Here is a 21,045-nt window from a genome sequence, read left to right as displayed (position 1 = left end):
AATGTTGGCTTAATTTCTTAATAAAATATTATTTGATTTTGAGTAAGTTGTATACATTTTTTTTTAACTTTTTGTTAAAGTTATTCGTTATTTGGAGAATGCGACATTCGCTTTGACTATTGGTGAATGTAACAAATACGACATATAATCATTTACACTTCACATACAATTTCATAAAATGAATCGATATTATAGAAAAAATACACTGGATAATTATTTTTTCGCAACAGCTGAACAGTCCCGGCATTATATACGTTTGAAAAATGCATGTAAATTGATACGCCTGATTTTAGATACTCTGTAAGCCGGCTTGGAAGGTTAATAAATACAAATTGTAATTATTTGTTGACATTTAGCGTTATGTTAAAACAAAGAAAACAAAGTACAAATTCATACAATTACGCAATCAAATTAATTAAACTGTCACGTGATCAAATGTAACATACTAACACACTCCCTTCATCTTCTACATTCTAAGCTTAATCCTAACTAATATTATAAATGTGAAAGTAAGTTTGTTTTTTTTTTCTTTATTACTCTTTCACAGCTTAACTAGTCACCCGATTACAATTATCATGAAATTTTGCATTCAATCAGGAGCATGTAAGGGTAGGAAAAGTTATAGACCACCTAACACCTACTCCCCTTCTTCACACGCGGGGTAAGCCGTGTGCGTAAACTAGTATTTTTATCAACGATACACCTTTAAAAACTCTTAATAATGCAATTTTATTAATGTAATTATATTATATCTACATTTTTTTATAAAATTAAAAGATTTTTGTTCAAATCTTATAGTGTTCGACGTAAAGCACTCCACCCGTCTTTTTTTATTTACAGTTAACAATAATGTCATGAGATACATTTAAAAACAGTGCCCACATCAGATGTTTCCGAAGCAGTCCCATAACCGACTGACATCGTTCCGAAGGGCTACGCGTGACGTGAAGACTAATTCCCATAATAACACCATATGTAGATTGAGACGTTTCTTATTCCGTTGTCACAATCGACATTTACATCGCCTACATTGAATAAGATCTAAGAAACCGACGACTTATGTCGCACATGGCAAAGTTGTTGACTAATATAGGTGCTCTGGATTTTAGTCGACTTAAAAAATAAGGACGTTATCAATTCGGCTTTACACAGTTACTCCAAATTTCTTCGGAATGGCTCCAGTACAATTTTATAATAATTTTTTTATTAAAAAGGTTTCGAAGAATCAAGTCAATTCAATTTATTTATTTGCAAAGCTATTGGTACATTTTTGATTAAGGTATTATTAATGAAGTTCATCTATATTAACAACTAGTTTGGCCAACCAACTAGAATAGAGTACATTCGTATTCTGTCAAAAGCATTTATAAAACAGATCTACGACCGGTATGTTGTATGTATGTATTCAATGTCACTAAAGGAACATTTCAATGATTGTGACCAAATTGCACGTCGAAACGCGATGTCAGATCTAGGCGATGGCTGATTACTGACAACGCTAAACCTAATTAAGAGGACCTACAGTGAACTAGGTTTTATCATTCAACTTTAAAATATTGAGTGATCTATGTTGCACACCAAACGACAATTGCGGTTCACATGACAAAAGATTAGGTTTGGGCAAGCATGGGCGAATTTCCGTGGTCTTAAAAAGTATACAAATCGTATAAAATAATAAGCAGTCGTATGTCTTGAAATATCTTTTAATTCTGACTGTTTTCGATGTTTAGCCTTAGACTCGATGACCTGGAAACAACAGAATATGGCAACCCTAGTGCGTTCTTTATACCTTTTATTGACATTTTGTGCAACCGAAGCAGCCGCTGCTAATTTTATGTATGAAAGAGTTATACTGTCTTTGGAGTCCACCTTAACAATTTATTCAACTCTTATAAGGACTCTTTTATATAACTAACCTAACAGAATATTACATCGAAATGGATCATTGCGGAACAATAACTAATTTTAAGTCAAGCCTATAAGGTTTATAATCGTTGTTGTTTAGCGGGAGTTACTTTCTACACGCGCACAGAATAATGAGTTATCAGATAATCTGGCTCGTCGGAATGGTGCTCGGTGCCATTTTTGGAATAGTAGCTAACTAATACCCAGGGCTGATTCTTATATAAATATTATTATACAACATCTCAAAAGTATGAATTGTTAAAAGTTCACTTTCTTAATGTTCAACGGTCCTGGGAAAATTCAGCTACAAATATTGTATTATGCAGAATTAGCAAAACGCGTATATCTCGTGATAGATCAAGTCCAGTGCAGAGAACACGAATATCAGATTTATTATTACAACTTTAAAATATCTACGCAATTTAATATAAAAGTAACATTATTGTTCCAGCAACTTACTGGTGGTAGAGCTTTGTGCAAGCTCGTCTGGGTAGGTACCGCCCACTCATCAGATATTCTACCGCAAATCAGCAGTACTTGGTATTGTTGTGTTCCGGTTTGAAGGGTGAGTGAGCCAGTGTAATTACAGGCACAAGGGACATAACATCTTAGTTCCCAAGGTTGGTGGCGCATTGGTGATGTAAGCGATGGTTAACATTTCATTGTTAATATTTATTATATTGTTCGAAACATAATGTGCCATATTTACCAAGTATCAATGTCATAAAGTAATGTGACAAAATAATTAGATAGATAAAAGGAATTGTTTTAATTACATACATATTTCACTCATTTAACGTAACCAGGTTAAAGAAAATTATATGCAAAAAGTGTTAACCCTAAAGAACGAGGTCTGCGTAGAGATCAGTGCACTGTTTATGTGCTTACATTTGAATTACTATTCTCATTTGCCTATTGATAAGCACCTACTTTACTACGGTTGCCGACCACTTACCAGTCACCACCACACCTACTTACCACCACTCTGCGTCACACTCTTACATTATCGTGTCACTCATTTATATCACTTAAGAAAATCACCGAATTAAAAGCACCGAATGGATGCAAGTTTTTCAAAATAATTTTAAAATATTCGCCACTACATAGACTACATAGATTGCAAAAATATAGTTATTTAATATGAAATTGCTTAAACCATTTTTAGGTTATCGCGTAATACGAATAATATTTCTATCAATTCTTCAATAACAAGGCTTCATTACAAATATAAATCTTACTTCCAAATTACCGCATAACACCTACTAACGAAATTTATGTTTATTTTTTATTGATTTTAGTGTATGCATTACTTATTTATTACAAGAGGTTTCTTCCGGATGCCCTGGAGTAGTTAGTTAGTAAAAAAACGTAGACACAATATCATCGGAAGTAATATTTTTAAAACAAAAAAGTTGATATAAAGTTATGAATTTGGAATAGCAAGTAATATATACATATAGTGCAATAAATTAGTATTCAATCTTATTTATATAAGAAGTAAAGTAAATTAACAGCATGTAAATATCACTGTCGGCCGACGGCCTCCTCTCTTTTAAGAGCAAGTTTTGATGCTTATTTCATGGTTTAGAATAATTATTATTAGTATTATATTTACTTTAACAAATTATAACCGTAAATCAAATTAAACACACCAATTCGCTTCTCACCATTTGATCTAATTTGTGCCCTCGCAGTCGGTGAGTTGGGTTACACCTTTGTATTACATAATTTTTGTATACACCCGTATGTACATACAACGAGGATAAGTGTATCTTATTATCTAGATTATATCGGTTTTCTTAAGCCATATTGCTATCAGATTTTCATTTGGAGGACCTTCTGTCCGTTATAAATTACATTGCTTAAGTAGCTGGCTAACTTTTTTTTTCTTCGCTGGAAAAACGCATTTACGCGTTTTCCCCACATGGAGTGGGAGGGTATGTGGGACTCGCCGGCACTGAAGGCGCCGGAATACCCACTAAAAAACCAGCGGTACCCACTCCATCTTGTCGAAGAGGCGTCACGGGATCGCTTGCGTATCCTACCGCGACGCACCGACACATAGGTTAGGTTTGTATATTGTTAAACATTATATATAATTATTTTTTTACAAATAAATAAGTAAACGTATTGTAATCATATCGTAAGCAGCCCCCGTTTTTTAACATAACGAAACGCTTGTTTAAAACAATGATGCATGAAGATGTTATAACAATGAAAACAGTTCACTGAGTGGCCCACACGTATTGTTTCCTATACATTGTTAAGAAAAAGTAAAGTCGAGTCCAGCTGACCCACAGATAATGGCAGATGGTCAGTGACGCAACGGTTCCGCTTTCCGCCTGCGTCTAATTTAATTGCACCACACTTTCACGATGCGCACGCGCACGCGCCGACAAGTGCTGTGAATGCCACGCCGGATTTTATATCTTGTTTATATGCAAATTATGCTCACCTCGTTAGTAAGGAATCTTCTTACTTCCGAGTCAGTTATTGTTGAGGAAGTCATCTTCGGTTAACAATTTCATAGTTTTTTTTATAATAGAATAATAATAGACGTATCGTAATGATTGTGAATGTATAAAAATAATCACTACTTTTCAGTTTATAGTACGAAGGAAAAGACACGATAACAACCGCATATATGGAATGTGATAGAAAAATAACGAGAAAGTTTTATTATTTATAGCAAAGTAATATATGCCAAGAAATCTGCATGTGTGGAATATAATTCTGCGACATATGTATCTAGCAATTCGCATTAGAGCAGCGTGATGGAATAAGCTTCAAATTTTGTCCTCAAGTGGAGTGGTACCCAGGAGTGGGACATTTACGAGCTGTTACTTTTGACTTAGCATAATTATAAACTTGTTTTGAAACCATTTACATACATACATGTTCTGGTAGCACAGTTGCTTGAAAGATTTAATATGTATTGAACTACATAGTTGATAGCTTAATCCTATAAATATTATCGAATAATTCGATTAACTAAGTTTACAACACGATCGCCGTAATATTATCCGTAGGCGGATGCATTAAGCTTGCTTGTTATAAGAAACTACTAAAGACAGCTTGCTATCTCATTATTTGACGCGATACATACCATTCGATGACATAATCTGATACATAAACACCATGATATTAATGTCTTCGAGAAAATTCCTCTCATTATAACTGGGTTGAGTGCTACTAAAATATTTAACATAGCAATACTTAAATCAAAGTATCAATTTAATTCATTATTATAACACTTGCTTATTGATTGTTCAAATATTGGCGAACGCAACTGAGCGAAGTTACATCCATTTGTTTTTATAAGTATTTGATAACAATGGATATTATTGTATTTTGTTTTAAATTGTTCGAAGGTAGTTGATTCTTGCCATAGTTCGATTATCCATAAGGTCTTAGGTTACGTACGTTCCTTAACGTTTTGTATACATTTTACGATACGGTGGATAGTCCATATACCTACGCTAATATTTTCTGCACGGCGCTTTCTGATAAGTAATGCGTGTGACTTTATTCAGAAAGTATAACTACATTAGAAAATATTGCGTGATGTAAACTGCAAATTAAAAATAACACATAAAAGAGTAATGCAAGGAAACTGGAAGCGAAAGCGACGTTAATGTGACCAGTGTCGCCAGTTCGAGTGTAGTGGTTATGTAGCCGAGTTTATAGGCCTAGGTAACTTTATCGCCATATGGGTATTTGCGTAGCTAGTGAAGACACATTAACCATTTGCAGAAAACTTGAAAAAAAACTATCATTTTACTTTTGAACATTACCATCAAATCGAAATATAATCTTACGTCCATCAAGATACTTATTAAATAAATCCATTTATGAATTCCATAACTTAAGATTGAATTTAATTATAACTTTAACCTTGTGAAATTTATTAAATTGTAATTCGCTCAAGCTCTTTATAAAACCGAACAATACGGCTTTTAAATCAATTATCGTTCAGCATAATTGTGACAGTGCGATATTTAATCAATTGCTTATTAATGAAACGTTACACGGTCGCCGGCCATGCAGTCTGCGCTGACGGACAGCTCTCAGTCAGTCGAGTCACGACTTATTGGTGACAATCGTAATCGCGTTATTTACATATTGAGTAGATCATGGCAGCTGCGCTGTCTGCCATAGGTAATTAGATTTTAAGTTAACTACACAGTAATAGTTCTCAATAGTACATTAGAAACACAAAAAAATACGTGTATGTTGTGAAAAAGTTATTAAAAATCGGATTACTGTTGAATGTTTACTGGACACTCTCCAGTAATGAATAAATAACCTTGAAATGACTAGTAGGCTGTGGAAAACATGCTCCCAAAAGTACCTAAGAACGATTTTTGGAAAAAAAGGCTATAATTTTTAACCCATTATATATTATTCTTCGCCGTGACCAAAATTTAATGAATCTCCCTAGACTTTTTGTTTTTACAATATATTACGATTACTGTGCAAATAGATAAACGGTAATAGGTTTGTAGGCTATGGGAATCATTTATTAAATAAAAAAAGTTTTATATTTTAGGTTAAATTTGCGAAAATGATATATATGTATAGTTTAATTAGTAAATATACTACAATAAATAACATTTTCTATGTTGGAACAAATTTTCACTAAAAATAATTAATTCATATGAATGCACATGTTAATATTGGTTAAAGTTAACTTTTTCAATCGGAGGATGATATGATTTTTTTATCGGGTTTCTTTCGGGTCATACATGGCGTCTACGATATTGCTAGCTGGACTAAATAAGTCGAGTCACGATTTGTTGGCAATAATCGTAATCGCCAGTTAACATATCGAGTAGAATGTGTCAGTTCCCCAGTTCCCAATAGAGGATTACATGCGAAACAATGAGCTCCTTATTGTGCATTGTTACCTGGTACCGTCACAGCACATAACTAAAAACTGATGCTCGCAATACTAGTGGACTTAAATTAGCTTCGTTATTAAATTCAACATTCACTTTAAATAAAACACGTAAATATGAACCAGTGGTCGAAAGAAACGTATATCGCTCTATCTCCCACGACTTAAAATATCCGAGTCAATTAACTGAAGTCTCTCCCGTTATCTGTGCATCGCAGCTTCACATTTATCATCTGTGCGCTTTTCTATTTAGAACGTGAATTGGCCACTTATGTGCAGACTTCATGCGAAAAATGTTTATTCAAATGTTTGCAAGCATATTTCATCTAATGGTTATGAGTTTATTTCATTTTATGATCCTTGTAACGCAATTCAATCTCTCCACGTTAATTTCTTTTTAGACATTCATTACATTTTAGAAATTTAATTGAGATCTCAATTTTAACATTATATTATTTCCTAATTTTTTGATAAAGAAATGAATCTCTGGTCCGAAGGTGTTTGTATTCCGACAAGCATTTCCATAAAATTATAAATTTAAATGAATTCTAAACCACAAAAAACGATGGCCATATGTTTAATAGAAGCCAAGGGCTCACGTGTTGATAAAAAGTCTTGCGTATTATTAATTCAACATCAACATCAACACATGTAGAAAAACCGTCCACCCACACATGTGACCACCACTGATGATGTAACCGACGTGGTGGAACCTCACACATTGAAGCGAATACTTGCCGTTTTGTTATAAAAACTATCGTTATTTTAAAAAGAGTTCCATAATGCTACGTATAAATAGCGATTAAATATAATATTAATTGTAATATTCTTCAAGCAATATGCTCTTTGATATGCGGTAGTTTAATTAAATTATAGCAACAATAAATATTTTTTAAGAACTACGAGTATCAAATGTGATATTAAGGTAAGGTAAATAGTATGATCTGCAAGAATTGTCAAACGCTTTATTTAAGATTTAAATAGTTAAATTTAACTTATATATTAGTAAGTAAATTGCATTTTCGCACACAGCTTAGCTCATAGAAATAATATTATTGTTATAAGACTAATTAAAATTTTAGTTAAATTTGAATTAGTCCTATAACAATAATATTGTCTTAATTATTTCAACAGCGAACTAGAGTTTAATCATACACATTCAATACATTCAATATATTGAATGTATACATCATATACATTCAATATACCTACTTATATACCGAGATAGAATCCAAAAGTTACATCATTTGAAATTGATTGCTTTGTTCATTCGTCAGCAAATTAAGAATCAGATAATCTAATGTGATTTGCTAAGACTTGTAGTCAATTGAGTCGGGGGCAGTAACTGTTTGATGGGCTATTTCCCTCGTCGGCAAGCACAATGCGATTTTACACGCCACTAATAAACCCGCCATTTGTGTTTGCCATTCAGTTGCTAGACCATATATGAGTGGTTAATGCTTCTAAGCCCACGCAGTTTGTAGCAGCGTGGGAGGAATCGGTGCTTAGAATATGTTATCCATTGTGTGATGTATATTGTTGCAATTTTCAAATAGTTTGTTCAATTGATTAAATTTTTTTTAAAATAAATATTGCAAGCTTTGTCTGCAGGGAATATTTCAGACAGTATATACATTATTCACTTCATTCATTCAATTTTTAGTTATTTCAGAATAAGGAAAACAAAACAAATTAAATAACGATTGCAAAATTGTAGTTGAAAACAAATAAAAAAGTATGCGTGAGGTGAAATATACGGTATATAGGTTTATAAATCTTCCGACTTTACGGCAACAATTATTTAACTAAGATAATTGCGATTCGTTTCCGGACGGCCGCGGCGGCGAATCGCGGGCACGTCGACTATCGCGGAAACACCAAAATTTCTTACGACTCACAAATATTTTTTTATGCACTAATTCCTTTATTTTGTAACAAACATTTGTTGGTATTATATTTTTGTAATGCTTACATTTTATTTATTTAAATTTAATGATGGATTTATTTTTGTATATGGCCTTGAAACAATCCTTTTTAATTGATTCTCAATGAGGTTTGACTCAACTAGTCCATGTTATGTTATGTATTCTTTACCAATTAATGTGTAATGTAATGATAATTTGAACAGATTATTCAATTTCATAATTCTATACGACGTAACCTTCTTATCACAAGCTACAGATTACTATTCAAATACCGCTACTTATTAACTTTTAGCTTCAAACGAATGAGTAAAAATATAAGCAACAAGAGACGTTACTAGGAGACCATAAAACAACTAAATTTATCAATAAATAAACGATACAACTACAGCACAACGACAACAACAACAACTAAAACTAAAAACATGTTACATGTGTGAGATATAACTCGTCTCTCTCGCGAGCCGGACAGCGGACTCGTCATGAATCGTCTGAAATGAACAGATGAAACATTCTAACAATGCACGTGTTCACGCAACGCGCCCGAGTATATTTATCGTGTCGATGTCGGTTCGCACGTCGCGGTTGCGTTGCGCCATTGACGTCGAGCCGCGGCCCGTCAATGAAGCGGCCGCTTCCGCTGCAGTCGCTGCACCGCCCTCTCAACGACGCCGGCGCAAGTTATAACCGGAATTACGAGTACAAACTTCGACGAATTTTATATACATGTATGTTATGCTTGAACGCTTGTATGTTGAAACATCTAATGGATTGTTCTTAGATAATTATATTAAGTCTGTTTTTAAATTGCGAAACTAAATTATTATTAAATACTTTCTATTTGATATCAGATCGTCATCTTCCTAACCTTTTCTCAATTTATTATCAGTCGTATCGTGGTCAGGAAATAGTCTTTTTAGTTTATTTATATATATTTATATATGGTTTACAGTCGTTTTATGGTCTTTAGATCACGGTATATCTAATTTATCCCCAGTACTCATTCATAGACCGCCCTTGCGAATAATGTTTGCTATCCTTTTTCGATATCTCATTCAAACTTTCTAATATCGTGATAAAGATATATATACCGCATCAGAATTCAATACACATTATTTACAAAGTTTTATCCGTTATAATGCTTAATCATAAATCACAAACCATAGCAAATCGTTTCTTAAAATATTTACGTTGTTATTTAGTTTGCCAATTTATATAGTCGTCATCCATCATCGTGAAAACATAAAAACTCTCCTGTTACTTGCGTCCCGCCCTGTGGCCGCCCGCCGCCCTATAACTGTGTACGCCGCGAACTGGCGCAAGCAACTAAAACAAATATAATAAAAGTAACAAACTCTACTTCGTAAAGTTCGCTCCAACTTTACAATAAAGTTGCACCGGACTTATTTATTCGTGATCTATTTTTACGAGGAACCAGAGACGTTGTGTTTACGGTAGCAGCTATTTTAGTGACGCTGCTCGCAGTACTCGTTAAAACTTCGTCTTTATTTAGATTTTGCGCCCTTTGTTTAACTATTACATTCTCTAACTATTACAAATAATACTATAGCTTACATTTTATAAATTATTTTATTTTCAACAGTTTAGTCCCCAAAGTTAACAGTTATATTAAGTTAAAGAAATTTACGTTTTATAACTACGAAGAGTGAGTCTTGTTTGGCTGTGGGCAAGTCCATCTGAATACCTTCTTCTCATCACATATTCTACTGCTAACAGCAATAGTTGCTTGGTTGGGGTGATTTTTTAATATATAATATTTATAACATTAATAAAATAAACTGAATCTATTTTAACTTAACCTCTATCTTAACCACTATAACTGTCTAAAAGTAAGTTCCACGTTAACAGTAAATGTGTAAGACATTGTAACCCAATCGGCAGCAATGAAAGCATATCCGGTGGACACGCGCAGACTGAGCGCAGCGCGCGACCGCAGACATTACTCGTCATACGAGCGGTAATGCTTCTCCTAAGTTTTCTTGCACTATTGGAAATATGTTACCTATACATAATATATATATATATATATATATATATATATATATATATATATATATATATATATATATATATATATATAGGTCAGGTCTAATTATAATTAATTGCATATTTATAGTTACATTACTGAAATGATATATATCTTGATAAGTAAATTAGTAAATTTAAACATTTGTAAACTACGATATTTGTTATGACGCAATTGAATAAAATGTTTAACTATCCATTTCTAAAACAAAATATATATATATACAATAATAAACATTTACCCTCGAGTATAGACAAAACAATGTGAAGGGCCAGATGGAGTAATGTCAGCGACAACTCTTCAACGTCAATCAGCAATGAACACTAATTCTAGAAGTACAGAACTCCCAATAAGTTATTGTTGTCAACTAACATTTAACCTTTCTCTCTTTAATATAAGGAATAAATTACGGTAATGTTTATTTCTTGATCGCTTTTTGGGCATATGTACGTCACCCACGCGAACCTACGAATAGGTCAAGTTGAGCGGGCGCCATGAGCCGCGGCAACTTCTCAAAACATCCATGTACGCAAATTGTGGTTGTGTCCTTGCGCTACTGTATTTAAGGGCCATCGTGGTTATGTCACTTCGTTTAAGGTCAAATTATTGTACTACAGTTTTAATGGATAATTTATACACATTGAGAAAGATCATCAGGATCTTTTGAATTACATTCCATGTAAAAGAGGGTAGGGCTTAAAAAGAACATACTAATACGAGCTACATATAGATATTTTTATTCATTCCCATTATATCGTCTCGTTAAACAGCCCCAGTAATATTTTCTGATAAGACCGGATTATGACCGAGGGTCGTAAATTCCTTTTTTCATTTAATCGTTAATTCTTTGTAAAAACATTGCCAAGACGATCCTGCTTAAGCCTTAGAGCCTACTTAAATTAAGTATGTTTTAATTTTGATCTCAAGGAAAGCGTTATATAAAATTGTACTGTATTTGAATATATTACTTAATAAACATATATATTCCGTGGGTATACATTAACTAATATTTTCTATTGTTCGCTCTGTGAATTATAAACCATACGGCTCGACATGTGTGCACAACACACGATAGGAACTTTATACTCAAGATTATTCCTTTATTTCTAAAGTATTCGTTGTTCGTTAAATATTAGAAACCAATTGCGATAAGTTAGAGATAAAACACAATGATAATTGCAAATCGGACTTCCTCATTCAGCTCGTTCGGTTTAGCGACGGCGTCTCCGTTTCAGACAATGCTACACATCGGAGTGCGTTGCTCCCGGTCCTGCCAGTCCCGGTGCGGCGGCGAGTGGCGACTAGCCTTAATTGGATAATCGTATTCACTCCGCACTCCTGTACTTAGCTTGTTGCCACTCCAGCAGTTCTTAAGATACCGACAAACATTCAGATACACTTATTTTAACCGTTATAATAATACTTATCTACAGTACTAAACTAGCCAACCCTAATAATTTATAAGATAGTTAGTTTTGTCCGTACCAAAACCATTGGGGGTGTCAGATGCTATGTATGGAAATAGCATACGTCCTTCCTTGGGGTTCAAGTTTGCTTCATACCAAATTTCATCAAATTCGGTTCAGTGTTTTATCCATGAAAGCGTAACAAACAGACATACAGAGTTACTTTAGCATTTATAATATTAGTATAGATTAATCTATTTAAAATAACAATTTTTTTTAGCCACAAATGTAAGGAGTGTATTTTCCCAACAAGAGTTTATAATTGGATTAGGTCCAAATTGAAGAGTCAGAGTATGTCACGCAATGTGATACGGTTTCCATGGCAAAAAGTCGATCAAATACCGATGTGGAGACAGGTTAGAACGAGTTCAAAAAAATAAAGTCCAAAATTTGACATCACTCTCTCGTTATATATGTTTTTTTCCCATTTAAATTGACTTGCAATGAAGTTCTACAGTTCATGAGTCATCATTCAAATAATACAAGCAAATATATAAATTTCATTGATATCGCATATTTTCGATTTTTTTTATTTGAAAACATTTAATTCAACTTAATATTTTTTTAGTAATAAAATAGTTTTAATTTTTTATTTATGAAATATTATTTTTTTGCAATCGCTATCTAGTTGTCAATAATACCGGTCAATGACCCAACATGACTTGCACTCGCAGGACGTAAGTTGTTTCGCTAACACTCGGGACGATCTATGATGGCTCAAATCGATCGACTCGTTAGATAATTGTCTACAAATTGAAACTAATGAACAAATAACTGATGACGTTATCATAAAGTCATCAATTAATAAACGCAAATACTAGAGGAAGGTTTTAATTGTAACTTTTGAATAATGCTTAAAATAATATACATAGTTCATAGCAATGATTTTAATAAAATTCCTGTGATTGTCCTAAGAGGAGAGGTGGTCCCTTGAGGAGATGGTTTTGGAGCTTATTCCACCACGCTGTTCCAATGCGTATTGGTGGATATTTATTTAATGACAAAATATCAGTGAATTAGACACATGTACGCTTCTTACCATGTTTTCCTTAACCGAGTACGAGATGAATTGTAAACAAAAATTAACCACATGGAAAGTCATTAGTGCGCGTGAACCCGCGGTCATAGTCCTATTGTTTTCCTATTTTTACTTATTTATCTATGGTCACAAATCCTCATAAAACACTTAAAAACGTCATAAATTTGCTTAAGCAAATATCTTTTCTGTTTGTAGTTGTTTCAAATATCGAGAATGACTTATATCGATTATATTGCAACTAACTCGCAGCGGTAGACATGGAGGTTGTCGTGTCTTGTCAGGATGCAAACTATTGTCCTAATTTGTTTAAATCGATTTCTATAACAATTCCGTGTTTGTGAGTTGTTTGAAGGCGGTACCGCCTCGTTCCAATACAATTTTTCCCCAAATCACATGCAAACTCTGTATTAGCATCGCAGCAAAATATTGAAACATTCCGTTTCAAAATTTTCGAGATATCAACAAATACAACTGCAATAGTAACACGGGTAGCAGATTTTACAAATTCATGTATAAGAAGATTAAATCATTTATGTCTGCTTAAAACTATACATAGTTCTAAAATTATATGGGTGGCCGTAGATCACCGACCTAGGGTTGTTTGTATAAAATAAAACAAAATTTATAATAAATCATATCATCATATGCGTATACACGTTTGTATAATCATACTATATTTAAAAATATTTGTTTATTTTTGTATTATACTTTTTACTTTTTACTACGCTGTGATAACGTTAACCGATTTTCGTCCATGTTGTATGCATGACCGAAAACATATTGTATGCATTTTTATTGCATCGCGATCAAAAGCACTCACGATTAACTCGTAACGACAGGCAAGACCTACCGACTGTCACGCGCCGACGAATTTTCTGAACAATAGTGCGCACGAAATCGAAATATCTATAAACACTGGAGCTTCTTTAGCTTAGGAGCTTCTTTAAAAAACTTGTATTGTATAAAAATTAAATTTGTATTAAATTAATAAACACTAAGGTCCTGCAAATAAATGTTCTCATATCTTTAAAAAACGAAGTAATAGTCAAGTCAAAGGATAATTTTGTACAGTAGTTCTTTATGATCTACTATTTGTCGTATATTAAAATAACAAAAACAATAATATATATTTTTTGCATAATTGTGGTATATGATCTACAATAGATTCATAATCTTATCCATAAAGCTCACGCAGCATTCTCACGAACGAAGCGTATATGGGCAGCCTGAGAAGTGCCGCCGCTACCCCTGCTTTGTGGAGCCGCCGAGTTCAAGGCTCCGCCATATACGAATCAGAGCTTTAGGAATAAATTCACAGTTATACGATTATCTGAGGAGTTCCCATGACAATTGGCGGAGCAAGATTGCCCGATTTCACGCCCATAATCGCTAAATCAGATTGTTTGATCGATAAATTTGCGATAGCTCCGTTCACAAATATATTTTTTGCTAAATTAAATTAACAAATTAGTTATTAACCTCTAGGCATACTTTCGAATCAGGCAAATAATACGGTCCCAATAGGAAAAATACTTCTGTCCTAGTTACAGGGGGTCATTGGCAGGCAACCTGGGCGACAAGCGATCCCGTGACAGCCCGTGACGGACGAAGAGATAGAGTAGGTTTTTTAGTGGATAATATGTGGGTGAATCTCATAATCCCAAACGCGTAAATGAGTTTTTCCAAAGAGATAAAAAAGGCAAAATACTTCTGTATCAGTGCCTCCTGCTTGCCGTTTGGCTTACAAGTCAAATTATATCTTTATGTTTTAATTGCATACACAAATAAACAACCTTCGGCTTGTCATTAGTTTTTGTGAACATTGGCCCTTGTTGGACGAAAATTAGTGTTATAAAATGAACTGTCATTGCGTTCAGGCGATTCTTTTGTCTGGCCCAAGGCTATGACATCCTCTAAAACTTCTTATTACCAAACTCATTAAAATTAATGTCACAGAACCCATCACCGCTAATCGCTAGAACGTAGTGTGACGCATGTTTTCTGAAGATAATAGATAAACAAAAGTCTTACGTAAGACTTTTCAGTACTGTATTTTCTGTCTACGTGCTATTGAATTTTATATTTTGAAATAAAAGATTATTTAATTTATTGTTATATTTAAAAAAAAATAAGAGAGGAATAAAGGAAAACACTTGTCGAGTCATACATGGGATTGGCCGCCGTGCCCGAAATCAGTCAGGAAAAGACATCAATACTCGTTATTTTCGCTAATTGTAAATAGATTTTTATTACCTAGTCTATTTTTTCTTTATTTTAACTAAAAACTGATATATAACTTTAGTATTTACCTGAACTCACTCTGCATTTATAAACTTTAGTGTATAATCCATATTTGTTACTTTACTACTGAAATTTATTATTATTTTAAATTGAAAGTCGAAATATCTTAAATTTTTATTAATTTAATCACGCTTTGTCCGCAGACTTGTGAGCCACCATGGCTTATTACCGCTGCGGGCCAACTGCTATCGGGAGCCGCGCCTCGTGGTCGGTGACGTCCCCCATGGAGCCTAAAGCTTTCGAGCGTCCTCTTAGTGGCAACTACGACAGAATTTTCAACGCTTTTGAACGCACTAACGCGTTTGAGTACGTAAGGAGTACGTTCGAGGGAAAACAGGAGGAGAGACATGTGGGACACGGAGACATAGTGGTAAACAGGAAGATGTCCAGCAGCTTCGAAAGAGCAGATTGCGCCCTGGCCGCGCAGACCCCTTGCTCGGACGACGAGGACTTCTATAGGGAGAAGATTCTGTACTCGCAGGCGAGGCAGCTGTTCCCCTTGCAGGAGGATCTGGCGGACTGGATCAATAAAACTATTGGTGCGTATCTCTTACTAACTACATTCAAAAAAAAAATTTTTAAAGTTTCTTGTACAGTTCAGTTTAAGACGGATATTGTTTTTGTTTATATTATAGGTGGCGGACGAGCATATGGGCCACCTGATGGTAAATGGTCACCAACACCCATAGACGTTGGTATTCTAAGAAATGTTAACCATCGCTTACATCGCCAATAGGCCACCAACCTTGGGAACTAAAATATTATGTCCCCTTGTGTCTGTAATTCGGGTCTTATAAATGTTTGCGTCTTCTGCATTCTCGAGAGTCGCACCAGTCACTACGTTAAGCACGTTAAGCCGCTGGCTGGACCCTTGTCTGAACACAATTGTTACAGTTTTTTACTGATAACTGATTTGCTAGTAATTGTTATACAGGTATTAGTCAGATTTTTCATAAAAACTTTAGTATCTTTTGGTTAATGTTTGAGGCGCTTACAATATAAAAGTACTGTGCTATTTTTAACGTAAAACTATGTAAAGTTTATTTTATATATTTTATTATTATAGTTTAAGAATATTTTACAGTACGTTATACAATACAAAAACAGTTTAAATAAATTAAACTTTGTCAACAAAGCTTATGAATCCTTAGGTATAAAGAATACCATATAAAAGGAAGTTGTTCTGTGTACATGGCTACATGCGTATGTGTTGTAAGGCTATTAGGGATAAGACTACGCCATACGGCGGCGTCCTTTGTAAGGTCGTCGACATCGCTAATTATTTTTATTGTTCAATCATATTGTCACTAATTTCAATAACTCATAGCACATTTATGTATTATATTACAATTAACTGTAAATTGCGACTTGTAAATTTTAATACAATTGCTATTCAGTTCAGTTGTAGTAAAACGTAGTGATAATATAATAATAACATAATTGTACATGTTACTTAAGTTACTTATGTTTTTAATTAACTTGAAACAAAGAATTATTCTTAAAAAAAATAAATCATTCTTTAAAGTGAAAACTGATTGCTATGCTTACCATTTTAATTATGTAAGCAATTATGTGTTTTCCAAATATTCATTCAAGCAGTTGATAATAATTAGCAACTGATTTATTACTCGTTAATTATCAAATATTTAAATTATTATACTTTCAAAATTCTAAACAAGGCTCCGTTTTGTGAGTACATTTTAATTTTCTGGTAAGGTATTAGTAATAATGATGTAAACCACGTCCTGCCAAGCGTTTTATACCATTTAAAGACACGTCTCATTTGAAAGATACAATGACAAATAGAAGGCACTGGCTTACACTCCTTCCACCATTGCTATTGAGGAACTCGAAGATAAAACATTATTTGTCCGGTTGATAGTATTATAGATTCATTAAAATAAATATATACTATTTAATGGTACGCTAAGTGGCGCTCTGTAACCATTAGATGATCTGGCTTACATGTGTAGCAGGTCTAGCTCTAGCATCATGGCCGGAGACAGCGTGACAATTGATTTTACGAGTTTCTCCGACCTGAATAGCGCGGATATGAACCGTGCTTTGAATCAACTTACTCTGGCGTATTGATCTTACTGACAGCACGCTCTAGGACTGAACGTCCATGTGTACATTGTATACATGTATATTTGTACTAAATCTATTGTAATACAGTAACAGCCTGTAAATGTCCCACTGCTGGGCTAAGGCCTCCTCACCATTTTTGAAAAGAAAGGTTTTGGAGCTTATTCGACCACGCTGCTCCAATGCGGGGTGGTGGAATACACATGTGGCACAATTTCTGTGAAATTAGATTAGGTTTCCTCAAAATGTTTTCCTTCACCGTCAAGCACGAGATGAATTATAATCACAAATTAAGCACATAAAATTCAGTGGTGCTTGCCCGGGTTTGAACCCGGCTTTGAACAATCATTGGTTAAGATTCACGCGTTCTTCTATTATAATATATCATATAATATATCTATTGTAATATATCACTGAAAATATTTACAAAAAATATTTGCCTGACATTTTAATAATATTAGATACATCTGTTCATTAGTTTGTCTCCATGTGAAAAGTAAAAGCAATGCGGTAGCTTTTACAAACATGTATTGTCTGTACTGAATATATTTGAGTTACGTTTATTTTTCGTTTCATCAAAATCTGTTCACTTAAATTATTTTAAAATTTTATAAAGGTTTTATGTATTCAATTGTTGTTCTATTAAATGATATATCATCTGACACTACGATTCTTAGAAAGCAGTTAACCAATAAGGCAGACTGTATTATGTATTTAGGCAGGTAAGGTAGGTATAATTGTTCAAGACAAATATGACGCGGTTGAAACTATCGCTATCCTTCGCGTGTTGTAGTATAATTATTTTGTAACTAAATAAATTCATAAATATTTCGATTACCTATATTGTGTGTAGGAAGTAGTAACCACGTGGCAGTGACGTCACAACCTGTTATTTTGTATTAGTTTGTTTACATTAAGTAGCGACTTCGCCGGGTGCGGGGCGGGGCGGAGCGGGGCGTGGGAGGACTAATGAATTCCAACGCGTGAAATAACTTGTAATAAGTAATCAACACTTTGCATTTGTTTGTTTTTCTACAAACACGATCAATAAAAGAAAAAAAGTGATCCATTCTTATAAACTAATTAATATATCATACGTGAGTTCGGTAATATAATCGGGTGACGCATCATTATAAAATATATTAAGCACATGTTTTATTTTAACTTAATAAACAAATACAATTGAATTGTGCATTAGAATTGAATCGTAGAGAGGTAACGGCGTATGTATGTTTGAAAATCCCTGGTTCGATCCCGACCTCTTTGGCTATTGACGTAGACCGAATCACGAGTTTTACGTTTAACTGGAGGGGAAACGGGAATTCTAATAATTTTCTTGGACAGCGTTTCTAGTATTCTTTATACGAAATAAAAAAATCCTGGTCAAACCAATAAGCTACATTTTGACTTGTATTTTGATTTGACTTGTATTACTTAAATACTTTATTATTGGTTTATGAATGCTATACGATAGTTACCATATTACGACAAAGAGCTGCGTCGTGCCCACGTCCGGTGCAATTAAACGCTCCACCGATATCTACTACCGAACATTTCGTTATAGATGAGTTAAAACGATCTTTATTGATACATATGACTTCATTAATAATAATATATATACACTACAATAACAATATTGTTAAATCTGTTTCATTGCTACATTATTAACTATACGTAACCTAACTAATATTATAAATGCGTGAAAAGTGAGTTTGGTTATTTGTTTGCTGTTTTGAACTACTCAACAGAACATCATGAAATTTTGCATACACGTTGATAACAGAAGCGGACATAGGATATTTACCCCCTCCCCCTCATACGCGGGTGAAGCCTCACCTTCTCTCTCAATTAAGCAAAGCTATAGTAGACGTAGCTGAAATCACGACACTAGATATAATCGTGTAAAAAAATTTCTTGCCTGCCATTTATTTTCCTTATTCGTAACCTGACTGTATGGCTTCACTATAAACTGTGTCATCAGCAAGGCCTCGAATTAATTTTCATTTCAACTGACAGATTGTCAACTAGGCTCACATTTAATTGTTAACTCCATAAACTAGTCAATTTGTAATTAAACCCAACTGCTATGTTTGGCTGCGATGCTTCTTGGCGATAAATTACTATGTATATAATGTATGTATATATTATTAGAAACCTACTTATTATTATAACTTTTGGTCAATGACATGGAAAAATAAAAGATACGAAGATAGATATTCTTTCAGGCAACTAACATAAACAGTCATATGCAACTGTGTCCAGTGTAACATTTACGCTTTGAAAAATGTAGAAAACGACCAGTAAACCTCCGCCGGCTGGCGAGGGAGAGTAAATTCACTTTTCGTAGACATAAAGCCTATAGTCGGAGGTAATATGTACCATATATGTATAAATCACGTCTACGATGCAACTGCGCAACAGAATGCATATTACATGTACGAGGTTCGACGGTGTATGGATTAAACACAGTCTGAGTAAATAACATTAAAACTGATTGAGTATTGTATTTGGTATGCCATGAAAAACATAAATCTCTTCACGCCTACGAGCGCGCTATCGTGAGCGGTATCGCCGCGTGTGCTGTCGGCACGTGCTCGCGTTACTACGACACAGCTATGTTACAAATACTATTAGGTATAGCAATACCTAAAAGTCCCCAAATGTTGTACACTATGCCAATTACTATATCAAGTCGAGAGAAGGCCCCACAATGGTAAAAAATTGGGTCTTAATGGAAATGGCAAGTAATTCGTATTGCTTAAATTTTCGTCTTTCCTTATAAAAGATAAATTATTTTGGCAGTTTCAGTATAATTTAAACGTTCCTACTCTATCTACAAAATTGTCAAAATGCTTATTCTTTCGTCTTCCATGTTTATTTTTTCTTTAAGTAATTGATATAAAACTAAATAAAAAACCCTTAAATTGATTAAATCTTAATTATTTTCTATACCACAACAAGTTAGTAGGCTTAGTAATCGTAAAACCTTTCATTTATTACAAACCTTGTTAATTTTAATTTTATATTTTTGCATTCTGTGATTGCATCTTGGATAGGAATACAATTAATTCCTTTATTGTTATTTGTGCTTACGTATGCTCCACCTAATTTATTGTATTTAGTTTTGCTAATGAAATAAACAATTTGAATGAGGCAAAATTAGAGACATTATCATTACCCTGCAGATCACATAGCCGCATAGTTAACTTAATTCTTCTGTGCGCCCATACTGTAAATATTTATCTAAATATTCTTTAAATTAACATTAACTTAATAGTATTTCTGAGATTAAAATATATTCAACAGGCGCGTTCGACTCCCACTGCGCGCGTAAACACCCGCGACACGTATTAATCAAACAAACATGGACATAAGTTTAGAAA

At 33.8% G+C, this 21,045-nt stretch overlaps 1 protein-coding gene across 4 annotated transcripts in view; it reads left to right on the top strand.

Annotated features, from left to right (window-relative positions):
* Positions 1–21,045, top strand: part of LOC126776778 (GAS2-like protein 3) — a 68,907-nt gene that overhangs the window by 35,866 nt on the left and 11,996 nt on the right. For 3 of the 4 annotated variants that reach the window (XM_050499532.1, XM_050499530.1, XM_050499528.1), the window contains exon 2: positions 15,721–16,116. In XM_050499532.1, the coding sequence (XP_050355489.1) occupies positions 15,735–16,116 (382 nt within the window). In that variant the 5' untranslated portion in view covers positions 15,721–15,734. Of the gene's footprint in view, positions 1–80; positions 123–15,720; positions 16,117–21,045 lie in introns of all 4 variants that reach the window. The other variant, XM_050499529.1, reaches the window with a different exon arrangement.

Source organism: Nymphalis io, chromosome 21 (genome assembly GCF_905147045.1).
Source record: "Nymphalis io chromosome 21, ilAglIoxx1.1, whole genome shotgun sequence".
NCBI classification, from domain to species: domain Eukaryota; kingdom Metazoa; phylum Arthropoda; class Insecta; order Lepidoptera; family Nymphalidae; genus Nymphalis; species Nymphalis io.
This window is presented reverse-complemented; position numbering and strand designations above follow the sequence as displayed.